Here is a 19,037-nt window from a genome sequence, read left to right on the forward strand (position 1 = left end):
CTCGACCAAACGAATCGGTTATATCTGAATGGAAATGGCACTAATAAGAATTATTTTCTTAATATTTATATATAAGTATATAGGGGATGGATCATGCGAGAAGTGATATTATAGCGAGAAGTGCAAGAAGTGAATCTAAAACATTCATTACACAAATCAATGGTTGTAGTTACACGATGGCATTTTTGTAAATAATTTGAAAGTTATATCAGATGTTTTATGTTGCAAAGGGCAGATTCGTCAATAGTGATTAGGATTATAAGAAGTAACGTATGGTATCCCTGCTTTCACTCCCAAACTGTTGATATAAACTCTCACCTCGAAATTAGTCTCCCCTCCTTCAATTGATACACAAAATCGACTACTATAAAATAGATTGATTGTGTTTGGTTGGGTATAAGAAGCAATCAATCGTCCTTGATGTTTATCGGTATGGTTAGAGGCGGAATTGGGGTTTTACACAGATTAAAGGTATGTGGTATAATTTGTGGTGTTTTTTTAATTCCAGGTAGCATATAAACTAACTTATGCATACACATGGACTTAATTTAGCTTCAGTTCTCCGTATTGCCCTAAACCTACTAATTAGGTTTAATTATGTTGTGTTTGTTAAATATGGGTGAAATAGAACCTAAAGAGATTGCCAACATTTGGTTAATGTGTAATTATGTTGTGTAGTGAGTAATAATTGTGATAGCTGCTTAATTATTGAGGAACATTCTTCTCGTGTAAGGTTAGTAGTTGGTATTTATGTTTGAATGTAGGTATGCAGGTGTAAGTTTAAGTAGTTGGTATGCATGTTCAGTTGCACAGGTATGTAGGTATGTATGTTACTATGAAGGTATGTAGGATAGTATAATATTTAGTGTGTCTGATTTGTAATTGAGAATCATTATAATGTATGTTATGCTGTCATGCTTTAGTACACTTGCAAAGTCTGTACATGCTTTAGTGAGTTGGGTATTTGTTTGAGCATGTACACTGATGAGTCCAGAATGTAGTTGTTATTAGATGTTGTAGATGTTGGTGGTTACACACAATAATTTAATACATTAATGTTATATCTATTTGTAGGTCAATCTCACAAAATGCAATCTTTCACACTGTTCGGTAGTAAGTTGAATCTTATGTTGACTTTTAGTGTTTATTGAGTATAGTGTATTGTAGTGTGGTGCTCCCTTTTCAAGCATTATTTGGGATTTTATTGAAGTGTCCGTCAATAAAGCTTCAAAACAGAATCAAGTAATCTCGGTATGCCGTTTACGTTCTGATTTTTTTCCAATCAAGTTTAATATAATTAATCCACAACATTAAATAGATGCCTATATTTGGATCTGTCAGTGAGAGTATTCGATCAAAAAATTTTATTGGATTGATTTGTAAAGATGTAGCAACATAATGTTCACCACACACATCGAAACTATGCTACACATACATATGGATTATGTGTAGGATATCATGTTATAGGTATTTTTAATAAAAAAAAAAGGTTATATACATCTTTATTTTATTGTGTAAGTAGTAAATAATATTTACTATTTATGGCTTAAAGAGAGCTTTAACATCTCAGTTGTTCTCATGTTTTATGAGTTTAATAAGTACATACATAACCTATGTTTTACCTACATGGGTACATAGGTAGATCGTATAATCAATTCATGACTTTTTTTATATGGAAAAAAATTGGGTTTTATAGTGGTGTAAACTTATGTAGGGAGTGTAGGATGAGCTTTTTTTCATTTACTGTGTAACGTGTGTAGGATAAGTTTTTATTTTACTGTGTAGGGTGTGTAGGATATTATTGTTAACAATTGAGATTGAATGTATAGGATATGTAGGATAGATATGTTTACTTTGTATGATCCGTATATGTCAATTGCTAGGTAGGATAAGCATGTTTAATGTGTAGGGTATACTGAATAAATATGTTACTTCGATGGATAAAGTAGTTTTCTACCTGTGTAGGGTGTGTAGAATAAGTTTTTTTTACTGTGTAGGTTGTGTACGATAATTTTTTTCACTATGTAGGGTGTGTAGGATATTATTGTTAATGATTTAACGTGTAGCATTTATAGGTTTACTTTGTATTGTCCGTATATGCCAATTGGTGTATAGGATTAACATGTTTACTGTGTAGGGTGTGCAGGATATATATGTTTACTTTGTAGGATCCGTATATGTCAATTAGTGTATAGGATAAACATGTTTACTATGTAGGGTATGCTCAATAAATATGTTTAAAAAACAAGATAAACGTATTTTATTAACATATTACTATACATTTATTTGGTTTTTGATCTTTGTTTTTGAAAATGTAGGTGTGCTTGAAAATGACACCGAAATTCAAACAAATCATGGACTATGGCTGGGGTTTTATTGTTGAAGTTAAGAAAAGAAAGCTAACAGAATGTCAAAATTTGAGCAATTGAGTTCCAAGTCTGCGTACAATGTATATTGTTATATAATTGTGTCAGTATGTGGTTTAAGTTTATATATAAGGTTAAATTAATTTGGTGACAATAATAACCATTTTGTATTTAATATGAATATTTTTCTCAATACAATATTCTGGTCGATCTTAGTTGTTACGGTGATGTTTAAAATTGTGGATTTGTGGATAGAATCAATGAATCAATTTCAAAATTTTTAATTTGAATTATAAATAATTAAAAGAACATAAATAAATATAAAAATATTTTGATTTGAAACTCCCAAAACAATCTAATAGTTACCAAGTAAAGCAATTGGAAATTTTACCAATATAACCCTTATATATAATTTAAAGGAAAATCAAAAGAAAATACACGATTGGTTGTAACTACTTCTCGCGCTTCTCGCACTAAAAATACTTCTGAAATGAGCCTAATCCTAAGTATATATATGTGTGTGTGTGTGTGTGTGTGTATTCTAAAAGAATAAAAACTTATTACCAACAGGTCGTCCAAAGAGTAAACGAAACGCTTGGTTGGGGAAAGCAATTGGGCTAACAGTATAAACGAAACTTCCGGTTGGTGAAAGCAGCTGACATCTTAAACAAAGCAATCGGTTGGGTGAAAGCAACCGGCACGACAAACGAAACGACCGGTTGGTGAAAGCTACCGGCACAAACAAATTAATGAAACTACTAGTTGGGTGAAAGCGACTAGCATAAACCGACTTGTGAGTCGATAACAGTAACTACCTGACCTTACGCGTTTAGGACGTGTGAAGGCAGCGGACCCCGGATCTAAACTGGAACTGGTAGCGAACTGAAAACTGAACTAACGTGGTGAGTTTCACGACCCCTTTTCTACGTTTTATTGTTCTATAAATAGGAGAAGAAACATACACAACTACTTTTATATAAGATAATTAGTAACAAGACACCAATTCTTATGCGATGAGTTGGACTATAAAGTGCTAAAAGTCCCTTACTTGCATACTATAGGCATTAGCTAACTGAGTTAGCCACAAGAATATACAAATAGTACTATTGGCGTTGGCATTCCCCCCACGCTAGGTTAGTAGTGCTAACCTCCGATATTGCATCGAAACAAGGTGTGTATATTCCATCTGTGAGAGTTAGCAGGGTAAAAGGATGTAAGTCGTGGTTTGGTTATAGGCTCAGGGTTCGTCATATTAATTCGTAGGTTTAGCTAATCTACGGAGGATCATCGTATTTGTTTAAACAGATTATCGTATACTTATTTGTGAACTGATACAAAGTTTCATGAATAACGTGATTTCATATCGAGGCTCAAAACTTGTTAACTTACCAACTATTGTTTTGACTTTTTAAACATATGTTTTTAAGGAAATTAACACTGCTCATAAGGAATAACGAAGATGGGACCTCAATGCATAATTAGGATACCTTTTTGGAGGAATTTTGCTTGTATAACACTATCAATGTTTGGGGTCATATACGAGAAATCTCCTTTTTGTCTTCAACTAATTTTGCTTGAAACATGATGGTTTGTAAACGTTTTTAAAAACTATTGGTATCCTAGCTAATACATATATGTTGGCGATAATCGCATGCTTACGATATACATGACGTCACGCGCCTACGCTTCTGCTTTGACGGGGTGCGACAATATCCTTTTACATACTTAAAGCAAACATCGTTCTCTTCATTTTCCTTAAAATGAGTTTATCATTCAAACAGGTTCTTTTGGGATCAATAACTCGATACCCCTAAACATCACTTAGGACTGACAATTGTCCCAAACAAGATTACTTGCTATTAATATCTCTATCGGTTTTCTTGCAAGAATGTATATATCAACATCAATGACGTCAACAACTATCTTTATCTTTATATATAAATAAAGGGACAATTTCATATAATAGTAATCAAATTTTAAAAATGTTTCAATTAGGTCATTCAATTTTAAAAAGTGTTTCAATTAAGTCACTCAGCTTTCAAATTTTATTAAATTAAAGGTTTTAACATGTTTTTTAGCCTTTTTTTTCACAAAGGAAATCTTTTTATCTTTTTATTGATGTTAACGTTGAGTGGTGATGTGGATTTTATTTTTAATTTTTAATATAATTAACGTTTTTTAAAATTTTTTTAATTTAAATACATATATTACAAATTCCGGCCCCCACATCTTATCCTCCATTTCTTTCTTGACGCACAAAAAAATACGCAAGACTCGATTTGAAGATTTAGCGACCCGATTTGAGGAAAAATTGCATGAGTGACCTAATTGGAACACTTTTGAAACTTGATTACTATTCTATGAGATATTCCCAATAAATTAACATGTAATATGCTACGTTTGTGTGCGCGCGCAAATTCTGACTTCTGTGAACATATTACACTAAGCGAGAGGTCATGGAAACTTTTCTTGCATTTGTCACATCCAAAAGACATTAATAAATGGTTTTTATGATGATCACTTGGGAAAGTATCATTAATTAATTGGCTCATCACGTCACATTCAATGGTAAAGGATTATCTATGCAATAATCACTTAATAAAGTTCACTCCATTAATTATCCTATCACTTCATCACTTATCATATTTCTTTTTACCACCATCATCCTTGTCACACCCACATGTGAGTATCACCTTGCAAAGTACACATAGTTTCCTTTTCTCTAGATGGTAACCTTGCATTTCAATCCTGATCATACTATTTGTCAACCCCATCATTTGTCAATTATGTTGAGTATTGATTAAACCGACGCATCATATTATTCTTAAGGATCGTCTGTCTGGATAATTGAGAGATTGTCATTACACAAGACGAAATTCGATCCGCCTTACAGTTTAATGATGCACCAGCTAGATATATCTTGCTTCTGAATTGGTGATGCTGAGTAGTGTGGTAACTCTTTGAAAAGCCAAGTAGTCAAACTTCATTTTTCATGAAGTACAGTTAGATGCAACTATGCAAGTGATTAGATTCAAATAAATTTTTTTATATCCAAGATTCCTTACGTGCTTGATTAAAGGAAAAAAAAACGTTCTATCACATTTTGACAAATATGATCCTATTTGTGTTTCTACAAGTCAAAGCTCTTAAGATTTTCAGTAGAATAAGGAGAGTTACTAAGCCTTTGGCACCACACGTTGTACCATATCCATGAAGTTTCCACAAGGTAGCATGTTCATGCATACAATGTTGAATAAACTATATCCACACGCAAGTCTCCTTTTCAGGATTACTAACTAGCCCCGATGTGACTTGGGCATTTTTTCTCGTCACACACGGCTCGCTAAAGACGAAATGTCAGCAACACACCCAATAAGACGTATCCATACCAGAGGAGTCACTCCACCCGATACCCGTGGACCATCAACTCCAATCAATGATGGGAATTTGCATCTTCATATATGTATAACAAACATTTTATTTACATAGTTTAACACAATTGCATAAAATTTTAATGAATAACTAACTCATTATATTTTAAGGAGCTTTCTAAACCAAGTCTTTCTTTTTTCTGCCAAATAGCCATGTTGTGTCAAGTGCAAGTATTCACCAACTACAACTAGTAATGTCAAAAGTTCAAAATTAAATTGCTAGTGAATAAAACCCACCAAAATTTTATGCAAAATGTCATATTATACTATTGTAAATCTTACTCAAAAACTCCTTATAAAAATGTAAAAAGAATAAGAATTATTGTACACCACCCAATACAACCTATTTTCCTATACAAAAAGTTACATATTTTGACCAGTTACCAAACCCATCTTGCAACATCTTCCCCTTTCAGGATTACAACCGAATGCATTTCGCTCACCTGAGGAGTATCCAATGATCGTCTCAAACCAGCAACAAACAATCATTTTTTGACAAAAAAAACATACAAGCCAAATATTATCCCACTTACTCGATTCTATGGTTAATCTAACATACAACAGCTAGTTCACAAACTTACCCATGTACGAGTCAAAGATCTATAAACAAAAGACTAGTTGTCATCAAATAAACACCTGTGAATAGTTATGGCAATTTTAGCAGCCTTGTGAGGGTGGAAAACAACTGCACAAATACCAAAACACACAGTAACCAAAGCAACTGCAAGAATAAGAGGTCGGAGCGTAAACAATTTGTTGCTTTTATAGTTAAATATGCGGCTTGACGGTTTCTTTGGTTGTTCTTTGTAGGGTGTCACACTCATAATATAGTCAGCATTTAGGAGTCCAATCTGTTCAGGAACCTGTGAATTTTGAAACATGTGTTAAGCCGATTCGAAGGTAATAAAGGGATCACACTTAAAATCATGTGACTTGAACACGGCCCGTTAACCTGTTAATCTAAACGAGTCAAGTGGTTGACAGGTTGTAATCAAGATGTAAACCTGCTAAACAGGTTGGAGGGTTGTAATAAAAGGGTTAAACAGGTATTTGATTGAGTGGGTTGACGGGTCAACCCAAGCATGACACATTTACAAATTATCACAGGTTAGATACGATATCCAAAACCTAACTATTTTCACAAGATGCACAAACCAGGTTCTGAGCACAGTTCCACCAACAAAAGTCAAAACCGGTTTATGTTGGAACCTGTTCCAAGTTTGAAACCGGATTTTGACCAGCTCAGGTCGTTTTGATTGGTTGGAACAGGTTCAGGTTGGGGCAAAACACCCGTTTTTTGCTGAAACCAAATTGAAAAAGTCAAAGGATTGAGTTTGACTAGTTTAAAACCAGGCTTTGACCAGTTTAGGTCGGTTTTGACCAGTTGGAACCAGTTAAGGTCAACAAAAGTCAAAAAGTTTTTTTTGTTGAAACTGGGTTGAAAAATGAAAAATATCATGTTTTACCATTTCAAAAACCGGGTTTTGACCAGTTAGAATTACAACAGGATTTCAACACCATGGATCGGATCGGTTTCAATACAGGTTCCAGTTTCATAGCTTCCTGGGTGCTAATATATAAAAAACAGTTTCAGTACCTGATCAGCGGTAGAGATTTCATCATCATCATTTACCAAAACATCTCTCGACTCCAACCCAATGTTTACAGATTTTTCCGATCTCTGATTCAGAACTTCATTAGCATGATTTACAGTCCCCTGAAGCATTCTATCCATTTCAACCATATCATCATTTTTAATAACTCTCATCTTCACCGAGTCTAATACTCTCTTCAAAACTATGGTGGACTCATATTCAATCAGAAAATTGAGTAAAAATTTGAATCTTTGAAGCTGTGATGACATGTCAGCAGCACATTCCACATCTTCTACAACTGGTCGTTTGAGCAACCATGCGATATCCACAAGCACTTCAGAAAACTTGTTAACAGAATCCTCACAAGAAACAGATTGGGAGTCATGAAAAGTTGAATAATATTTTGTTTGCATTATTTTAATCTCAGAACATATTTCTTTGTCTGCTATGAGAATAGGGATGAAATTAGACAGGCCTGATTCATTCTCCACCTGCAACATATATATATATATACACACACACACAAAAGGGTCAGGATTGCGTACAAATAGGATTTAACGCGCAAACTGTGCGAAGTGAAGAGGAAAAAACACGCAGTTACAAATCGTAATTACTCTGAATAGAGTAGCTAAGCTACAACATAATACAAGTAATAACAATTACGCTGCAGTTTCAAGTAGCGTAATTATTATTACTCTACTTCATATTGTTGTAGAAAAATTAGTCTACAACAAAACACAAGAGAGTAATAATACTTATGCTACACTTTACAAGCAGCGTAATTATTGTTAGTCTACTTGTATTTTGTTGTAGCATAATCACCCTATTGATTTTGCCACCGCGTGGGCTTTTTCATCACTTCGCATAGTTTGCATGTTAATTTTGATTTGTGTTTGATCCAAACACTACACAAAATAGATAAAAGATTAAAAGCTGAAGCAAACCTCTATAAAACCGGGGCCAAAAACATTTAACTCAGAATGAGAGACAGATATATTCAATAACTGATTATCCAAGTTTGTTGTAGAGGTGTTGCATAATGGTGACACGCGTGCATCATTTGTCATATATTTGCCAGCAAAGGATACTAAAAACCTGTATTTGTTATATATAATTATTATCCCATATGGATTATAGATAATAGTATAATGTTTTAAAAAGAATACCTTAGTCTAGGCTGAAGTAAATTACTTCCACATGCTACAAACTCTATGGGTTTGCCTGCTTCAAAACATGTAGGTTGAACATAACGAAGCCTCGGGGATTTATCCACCGCTTCAATCTTTATCACGGACCTTCCACCTGCATCCCACAACACATGAAGTTGCAATCACATATAAAATATTTCCAAAATAAAAACTAGTTAAGAGGTATGAACCTATGAACCCTCTTTTGTTGATGAGAGATGTGTAAACGAACCGAAAGTTCAGTAAACCGCTTGGTGGGAAGTTCATTTTTCATAAACGAACGAATACGAACAAAAAAAATTGTTAATTTAGTTAAACGAACAGATATGAACACATGTCGCACTCATTTGCGTTTATTCGTTTGCTTTCATTTGTGTTTGTTAGTTAAGTTCGTTTGTTTGTGTTTGTTCGCTTGCATTTGTGTCTTGCATTTTGTGTTTGTTAGTTTAAGTTTGTTTGCTAAAGTTCGTTAATACATGCATTTACTATTTTAGGCCCTAATGTAGTGTAGTTTCAATAAATTTTTAGGCCCAACACATTGTTTTCACATTTATATTTAGTTTGTTTTAGCTCAGTTATGTTCATTTATTTATGTTCAGTGACGTCCTTTAGTTTACGATAGTGAACCATCTGTTTATACTATTAACAAACGCACATTACATTTTCTTAACGAGTGAACACAAACAAGAAAATGACACTCGTTTAATTGCTCATGTTCGATTTTTTTTTCAGTTAAATTTAAACGAGCAAACAAGCTCCGTCCGCGTTCACTCAGTTCGTTTATACTATTAACGAACGGACATGCTCATATTCTTAATGAGCGAACATGACCAAGTGAATGAACATGCTCCGTTTGTGTTTGTTCAGTTCGTACAGGCCAAGTTTTTACTTTTTCTGTTGTTTAAACAAAAATTAAATTCAACAAACCTTTCATGACACCATAGATGGACTCGTTTAGACTAACAAAAAACGTGTCACGTCCAGAAAGCAAGCATCTTGGTGATGCAAGGAGGTCAAGAATACATACAATCGGATCTTCATTTATCTGTTCAAGGAATTACCATAAGTTAAATAATCAAAAAATAAAAGTTGAATGCTAAACAATATATATAAAAGTATATCATAAAATATAGAGACATCACCTTCAACCACATAAACCTTGGCATTGCAATAAAAATAGTCAAGATTGTGCATCCAGGACGAATATACCCTTCCAACTCCACAGGCATGCTGGACAACCATTGAAATATCTGTGAAACCATAAATTTATATCACACCTCACATGGTATATAAATACAAGTATTTGATTCAAAATTCTAGTAAATTGTATTTGTTATAGTACTTGATGTCGGAGTCTACGCGGGAAATCTGCTGGGTTCCAATCATAAAGCTTAAATGAGATCCGACCCGTTGTGCACTACAACAAAATGTATATCATCAATATACATAATACGCGAGTGGAGAATTTTATATAAATAAGAGGTACAAAAATAAATACAGGAGAAATAAATAACATAACCAAATTAACCAAAACCGACGGTTTGGTTTTATGTTTTTTCTAAAACTGAATTTCCGGGTTGGTTCCGATTTTGCATGTACCAAAACCGAATGCTAAGTAATTTTATAAGAAATTAACAAACGGTTTAGCCCAAAAATTTTAGGCCAAATGTATAATACCCAATTAATCATTAACTAACAAAAAAATATAGGCCCAAAAGTTTCATATCCAAATTCATTATTTAAGGCCACCTTTTTTTTTCGGCCGAAAACATTCATGCCCAAATAGCAAAACCAAAAAAAATGCCTGAACCAAATCCATTGTGAAAGGTAAAAAAAAGGCGAAACCAAGCTGTTATCAAAAAGCCAAAACCAAATTTCTGGTTTTGGTTCCGTTTGAGCCCAAAACAGACCTATGCACACAGGTGGCATTTTCAACCCCATTTATTTTTGAAAAATATAGCTCAAAAGAAATTAAGTCAAATGAGTCAAAAGTTGTCCATAGTGTATTTTTCATGCATAAACCTCTTGAATCATTCTATTTAAACATTTTTTTTACTATAAAAGGATAATATGAACCTACCATAGAGGAGAAATCAGTCTTGTCATCACCATAAGATGGAGAATGAGTGGTTTTTTCTTTATCTTCATCAGTTTGAGTTTCACCAGACGGAATGCTATCACTCTGAATGTTTTGGGCAATAATGGAATTGGAATTATGGCCTCCACCTGCTAATGATGATTTCTCACCTGCAGCAGTTTCACTACTTGTGGATTTCCCACCTACACCATAAAAGTGAAAAGGTAAAATCCCACTTAATGCTCAGTGTTTAAAAAAACTGCATGGAATAAGGTGTTCGGATGTGTGTTTTAAAAGAGATTATGTTATATTGCATAATCAGTTGTAATAAAACAGACTGTGGAAAAAGTGTTTGGATGTGCTTTTTTTGTTGAAGTTGGAATTAGTTAAGAAATTGATAAATAAAATGACCAAAAAAGAACCTTTCTATGAAAAAAGGAGAGAAGTTTTGTGAAATGAGAGTAACAATCTCATAAATTAGTTAAAAGAAGGGTAAATAGGCAATTGCATTTATAATGCGATACACAATTTTGTTGTAGTTGGTGTAAAACTAGAGATATATATGTGATTTTAGTTTACTCTTAAATGATCTAAAGCATGATATGTTTAAAAAAAATCATCGAAATAGCCAATTTATTATGTGCTGTATCTATTTTTTTCCCCGACTTAAGCCACATGTTAAGCAACTTTACATTCTTGTACGAGTATCATCACCAAATGTCCTTCATAATATGAAGCAATGTAACACGCAAATAAAACACACATAATATCTATTATTTCTTATATTTTGCTTCATATTCGATGCTCTTTTTTGGTCTACCTATTGTTTGTGTTTGTAGCTTATCATCACCAATATTTCCATACAATATTGTTCAACTACAATGTAACTGAGACTTCTATAGTTGGCGTTATATGGCCACGCTATTAAATTATTTGTTTGCAACTTATGTTCAAGTATTCAATGTACACAAATTGTTTGACGCTCCTTTCATGCCCTTAAATAAAAAATATGTCGATTTTAATGTTACGTATTGATCGATATCACTTGTATAACATGGGCCAATCCCTAGACACTAATAGCCGGCCCTAATGATGTCTTGTATAGATCTATATATAGGACCATATTGTATCTCAATTGAACATACAATCAATATACAATCATTTACCAAGTTTATCTTGGTATCAGAGCCTAACCCTAATCAGCCGCCACCTTCCAGCAATTACAATTGCCTGCAACCTAACCCTAGCCGTGACACTGTTCATCGTCACTGTTCATCGACACTGTTCATCGTCACTGTTCATCAGCCGCCAATTTCTTCTTTTTCCAAGCCTTGATCCCTTCTTTTCGGCTACACAATGGCCCTCCTCGCAGCCTTCTCTACTACCGAGAAAACCTCACACAACTCTCACAAGTTTGCCTTCACTTTGTCTCCTACAAACTATGGACATTGGAAGGCTATGATCAAGCCGTTTCTTGTTACCAATGGACTCTTCGGTTATATTGATGGGAGTATTCCCTGCCCTCCATCCACAATTTCATCATCACAGGGAACATCAGACAAGGATGTTGCTGCTGTTGTTCCCATCCCTAATCCCAACCACACAGCTTGGTTATCTAATGATGCCCACGTCCTCATGATACTCACCTCAACCATCTCAGAAGCTTCTTTTCAGCATGTTCAAGGTGATACTTCCCGTGATGTGTGGCTTACTCTAGAACGTGCTTATGCCCCCCATACTTCTTCAAGAGAATTCACACTGAAAACGCAGCTACTGAAAATTCAAATGAAAGGGGATGAAACCTCTGCTGCATATCTCGCTCGGGCACAAGAATACGCAAATGCCCTTGCGAATATTGGACATCCAATGCCTGACAAAGATGTTGTTATGTTAGTTGTTGCAGGTCTTCGTGAAGAGTATAATGGAGTCAAACAAGGCCTCCTGGCCAGAGACTTTCGGGCTGTGTTCTCTGAGCTTCCCAGTCTCCTTGCTGACCATGAGTTTCTAATCAGGAAACCAACCTCTGAAGTTGCCCCTGTACAAGCCTTCACGGCTGCCACTGCAGCAAGTTCTGCCTCGGCTCCTCCTGACACTGTTCAGGCCATTCAGCAGATGGTTGCCCGTCTCGGTTTTCAACTTCAACCAGCCCCGGGTTCCTCACAAACCTCCACACCTCAAGCCTTTTATACAAACAGGGCTGGACAGTCACATTACTCACGCGGCCGTGGTACCCGTGGTGGCCGTGGTGGTCGAAACATCAACAACTACAATCGCAGCCAGGGAACTCGAAACTCAGGTCAGTTTAGTTGGGCATCTAATCAAAATACTGTGTATGGAACTTGTAACAGGTGCGGGATAGGACATGTCCCATCTCAATGCCCAAATAGAGACCCATCTACCATCCGGTCACGACAACCGTCTGCTAACTATGCAGACCATCGCTCACAAGCTTACACCAACTGGCTTCCAGACACAGGTTCCAATGGCCATGGAGCATTAGATATGTCAGGGTTTGACTCCGTTGAGCCTTACTTTGGTGATGATAACCTACAAGTTGGTAACGGTACGGCCCTCCCTATTCTACATATTGGTTCAAAAAAATTTTCCTCTCCTAACAAAACCTTTTACCTGAACAACATTCTTCATGTTCCCGCCCTCAAGAAAAACCTTCTTTCTGTACAAAAATTCTGTGAAGATAATCATGTCTATTTTGAATTTCATGCTACTTTTTTTTCTGTGAAGGACAAGTCTACACACATTACCCTCCTCACGGGTCCAAGTGACGGTGGACTCTACTCTCTTAAACTTCCAATAAACCAGCCAATTCCAAAAGTTGCTTTTTCCACAACTCGTGCTTCAACAACCACCTGGCATCAACGATTGGGACATCCACATTCTCAATTATTCAAGACAATGCTTTCTAAATATCATTTACCTGTTTCTGCTAAGACTTTTGATTTTCATTGTAATCCATGTTCAGTTGGAAAATCTTCCAAACTACATTTATTATCTTCTGATTATAAAAGTACGTGTGTTTTGGATTTAGTATTTTGTGATGTTTGGGGGCCAGCCCCTGTACCTTCCTTTGATGGCCACAATTATTTTCTATTATGTGTTGATCATTTCTCCAAATTCATGTGGTTGTTTCCCTTGAAACGCAAATCTGATGTCTTTGCAGTTTTTAAACAATTTGTGACTATGGCTGAACGACAATTTTCTACTAAACTTAAAACTGTACAGTCTGATTGGGGAGGAGAATTCCGAAATCTCTCTTCTTTCTTTGCCACAATAGGCATTACTCATCGTCTCTCTTGTCCCCATACTAGCGAACAGAACGGTATTGTTGAGCGACGTCACCGGCACGTTGTTGAAACCGGTCTAACATTAATGTCACAGGCCTCCGTCCCTCAACGTTTTTGGCATTTTGCCTTTGAAACAGCCGCCTACTTGATAAATCGCATGCCTTCTCGCACAAACTCCACAATATCTCCTTTCGAGCACTTGTTCAAACACCCACCTGATTTCTCCTTCCTTCGTGTCTTTGGCTGCCAATGCTTTCCATATCTTCGTCCTTATAATCCACATAAAATGGATTTCCGCTCTTCACCGTGTGTTTTCCTTGGATATAACACTTCTCATCATGGTTATCGTTGTTTTGACCCCGTCTCCGAACGCATTTACATTGCCCGTCATGTTCGGTTCCATGAAAACACCTTCCCTTTTCTACTTAATTCTACCGACCAGTCACCCCCTACACCTATCAATCCCTATGTTTCCTCTTATCCAACCGGTCCCTTTCCTATGCCAACTGATACACCAGCAGACCATACCACTTCACAACCGGCACGCACCATTCCACCAGAACCAGTCCACACCGACCCACCCGAATCTGCCACCACTATCTCACCAGAACCGGCCCATACCATACCATCACCTTCAGCCCAAATTCCAACCTCTCACACAACCAATGATACATCCTCACAACCAGACCAAACCACCACTACTCAGCCCACTAATACCTATTCTCGTCGTACAGCCCCACAAACCACTCCAATCTCTGCCTTCGACCGTTACTCTACCCCATCTCAACAACCACAATCATCACAACAGACCAGCACCACATATCCTTCTGCCACTCCCACCGTACCTACTCCACCCACTCCACCTCGCCAACGACCAGCTAACCTAAGACCTAACCCCAAACAAAACAAATTCTTTAATCCCACCTCATACCATACCTCCACTAGTCCACCTAACATCGAACCCACCTCCTTTGCCGTTGCCAATAAAGAGGCTCACTGGCGTAAGGCTATGGCGGATGAATACTCCGCACTTCTCCATAATGGTACATGGTCTTTGGTTCCCCGTGTTCCAAACACTAATGTGGTTGATTGCAAATGGGTTTATAAAGTAAAACGCGATCAACATGGGGCAGTTAAGCGATACAAGGCGCGTCTAGTTGCAAAAGGTTTCCATCAGCAAGCTGGCATTGACTACACTGAAACCTTTAGCCCAGTGGTGAAACCCACCACCATCAGAGTTGTTCTTTCCTTAGCCGTTACAAACCGGTGGACTCTCCGACAACTTGATGTTCAAAATGCATTTTTACATGGGGATCTAAAAGAAACAGTCTATCTGAAACAACCACAAGGATTCATCGACCCCGGTAAACCGAATCACGTGTGTCTATTACATAAATCCTTGTATGGTCTCAAACAGGCACCTCGAGCATGGTTCGAACGTCTCTCTTCTGCCTTGATTGCTCTCGGTTTCAAGGGATCTAAAACCGATCCGTCTTTATTTATATATTCACAAAATGGGACGATACTATATATGCTGGTATATGTTGATGACATTATTTTGACAGGCAATAACACCCAGGCCATTGATCACATTGTGCACCGTCTTAGTCAATCATTTGCTATACAAGATATGGGTCCTCTATCTTATTTTTTGGGCATTGAAGTGGTCCGATCAGGGTCTGATATCATCCTTTCTCAAAGGAAATACATTACTGAATTGTTGGAACGTGCAAAATTACCACAATCCAAACCGGTGCCGTCACCTTGCACCACCAATGCTTCTCTTCATCTTGGTGACAGTTCTCCGTTTGATGATCCTGTTAAGTATAGACAAATGGTTGGGGCATTACAGTATGTCACCCTATCACGACCTGACATCACCTTTGCGGTTAACAAAGTTTGTCAGTTCATGCATTCCCCCACTGAAAATCATTGGTCCGCTGTTAAACGTATCTTACGCTATCTACAAGGGACAGCAGATCATGGTCTTTTACTCTCTAGCAGATCTTCTCCTGTTCTACATGCCTATACAGACGCTCAAAATTTAACTGCATTTTCTGATGCCGACTGGGCTGGGTGTCCGGATGACCGTCGATCCACGGGGGGATATGCAATATATCTTGGGTCAAATCTAATCTCATGGTCAGCTAGAAAACAAAAAACTGTATCTCGGTCATCCACGGAATCTGAATACAAGGCCTTGGCTGACACGGTTGCTGAATTAACTTGGCTTGAAACATTGTTGAGAGAACTACGTGTCCCAATGCAGATTGCTCCAATCCTATGGTGTGATAATCTAGGAGCCACATACCTATCTGCCAATCCAGTCTTCCATGCCAGAACAAAGCATGTGGAAGTAGACTTTCATTTTGTTCGAGAGAAGGTTGCTCAAAGGAAGTTATTTGTTCAGTTTATTTCCACACATGATCAGATTGCTGACATTTTCACAAAGCCACTACCATCAGAACGTTTTCTCTTTTTGAAGTCCAAGCTAAGAATTGGTCCCCGGCCTTAGCTTGAGGGGGAGTATTGATCGATATCACTTGTATAACATGGGCCAATCCCTAGACACTAATAGCCGGCCCTAATGATGTCTTGTATAGATCTATATATAGGACCATATTGTATCTCAATTGAACATACAATCAATATACAATCATTTACCAAGTTTATCTTTACGCAAGTTGTATTTTTTATTTTATCATATGTTCATCCAAACACCAAACACCGATTGTTGGGACTTTCTACCAAACTGCAAATGAAAACACCTTCTGAGAATGGATATTAATTTCCTCATTAAAAATTCCAAATTCCTTCTTCATTAATGATTATATCTTCTCAATTGGTGGACGGTGAGAAGGGATACCATCTTATAACCAAAAATAAAAGAAATATAAATGCTGTCACCTTTTCCAGTTTCATCATCATAATCTGCTGTTAAATGAAGTTCAGGTGCCTTAGAGTCTGTGGACTTTCTTCTACGCCTGTTATTATGCCGCTCTAATTTTCTTCTGCAACTACGTTTACCTTCATCAAAATCTGACAGCATATGAAACCTACAACATCCTCACTTGGTCAGCATACAATTTAATATATTTACTTTCTTACACTTGCAACAAATTTGAACTAATATTCAGTTTTTATAACATAATGAACACTTATTTTTGTTTATGTGGTCCAGTTTGTTATACCACCATAAAAATGCCTCCAGTTTCTCTTGTTCTTTGTGTCTGACTTCAGTTTATATAGAAGTAAAAGAAACTGTCACCAGTCCTTTGTGATTCTAAAAAGTTAACAAGGTTATGCATTTTTATTCTCTAATAAAGCATGACGACGTAAAAGGTTCTGTGTCTTTCCTAATATGATTTTAATGCATCCATCTTTATCTGTGTAGCTTAGTTTATTTGTCTGTATCCTTCGGTTCTTCTGCATCTAACCTCTTAAAAACATTAGCCTATGTTTACTGTTCAACTTGAAGTCCAAATAATCAGTTTTAAATGTTTGGATGAACAAAGACTGCTTCTGATTACCTGAGAGACTTGACAAAATTTTTCTGGTTTTCTCACAAATAAATAAGTCTTTATCGTTTGATTTTGATCTAATGTTTATGAAAATGTTACATACATCATGATTAAGATTGTATGAATCCACACTCTGCATCCCTATTACAAAACGTATAATGTTTATTCTGGCTCACAATTGCTTACTGTACTACAAAGATTAATGTCACGGACCACATATTTGAAGATCGAGATGCTTGATTTGTGTTGTAACACTTGGGTTTGTTGGCTCGTCCCGGACTTCATTGGGCACGGCCTCAGGGAAGGAAGGTGTACATGCCTAGTCGTGCTTGCATGACGAACGCATCACTGGTTGTGAGCTGTTGCCGCTCGCCTGATGAGTCCAAGGCAGGACGAAACCAGCAGACCCTGATCATGAGCGGACTGATTGGCTGGCCTTCGGGCGCCACACGGAGTCTGAGGGATAACTCCGTGACATTAAGTTGTCCCTCACGACCAGGCCCATTTTCCCAACTTATGTGCTTCTAGTTCCTAGACCCTAGCTTCTCGAAGTTGACGACCTCTATTGGTATTGATGACGGATCGAGAACGACCATCAGTTAAACCTCTACTACTTGAACTTTTTGGCACTTTACATTGAACGTTTTGCTATTCAAGTTTTGGAATTACATTATTAAGTGTTTTTGGTAGTAATTAGATGATATTAAATGTAAAATTGTGATAATAAGAATAACAAGTACTTACTTGCCGCACTGCTGGCAGTATCTCTTAGCGTGGCCATCAAGCAGGACAGTAGGCGCATACGCACACCGGAGACACACCCTATGCCGTTTATGATAGCCTTTGAGCTCACTGATATCCGTCTGGCAATCCGGAACCTGGCATCTGGAAGTGGCCAATTTCTTCTTCTTATTCTTCTTCCCCGACTCTTCCTCCTCGAGCTCCGGGCAGGCGCAGGGGATCCGGCCGGCCAGGAAATTAGGGCAGACGGTTCTCGGATCGCGTTTCCGAACCCGAGGTTCAGGATTAGGAGTGGGTAAGGGATCGTGTTGGTCTTGGAATGATGGGATAATAATATGATCGTCGATGTTGAAATCCACAAATTGACTCCAGTCCCAGATGGATTCTTCGTCGTCCATGGCTGACGGAGGAGGAGGAGGATTATGCATTTGGTTTGTTGTATGTAATAATGAAATGGTGGCTGGGGTTGTTGATTTCAATTTGGCTGAGGTTGGAGGAGGAGGATGAAAGCAACAGCTACGCTCAGATCAAAACAAAAGTCACCCACTACAAACTTAGGTTTAACCTTGTAGAGTAACCTAGTTTGCAATCTTGGTTTCTGTCACCTGTTAAGTTTTTGTTAATTTCTTTTCCTTCTTTTTTACATAATAATTAATTTTAATTATAATCTTAATTTTTCTAATAATTAAGGTTATATAAAAATCTAAAAATACAATTGTGTCCGGCGTTTTTTTATGAACACACTGGTAAAATTTTTATTAAAAACAGAGTTATTAAAAAATGTATTTTTTAATATAAAATTAATATTAATTTAATG

General features: G+C 36.8%; 1 protein-coding gene across 1 annotated transcript; it reads right to left on the minus strand.

Moving 5' to 3' along the window:
- Positions 1-6,306: 6,306 nt before the first annotated feature.
- LOC143594616 (squamosa promoter-binding-like protein 7) lies at positions 6,307-18,618 on the minus strand. The gene is made up of 10 exons (XM_077073882.1): positions 18,224-18,618; positions 16,866-17,014; positions 10,660-10,859; positions 9,922-9,996; positions 9,722-9,829; positions 9,507-9,624; positions 8,559-8,694; positions 8,337-8,487; positions 7,395-7,883; positions 6,307-6,660 (listed from the first exon to the last, which is right to left on the minus strand). Exons 1-10 carry the CDS (start codon positions 18,616-18,618, stop codon positions 6,412-6,414), a joined length of 2,070 nt encoding a protein of 689 aa, XP_076929997.1. The 3' UTR covers positions 6,307-6,411.
- Between the last annotated feature and the right edge of the window lie 419 nt (positions 18,619-19,037).

Source organism: Bidens hawaiensis, unplaced genomic scaffold (assembly GCF_021521415.1).
Source record: "Bidens hawaiensis isolate Kalapana, Puna unplaced genomic scaffold, B.hawaiensis_p1.1 tig00001692_1, whole genome shotgun sequence".
In the NCBI taxonomy this organism is placed as follows: domain Eukaryota; kingdom Viridiplantae; phylum Streptophyta; class Magnoliopsida; order Asterales; family Asteraceae; genus Bidens; species Bidens hawaiensis.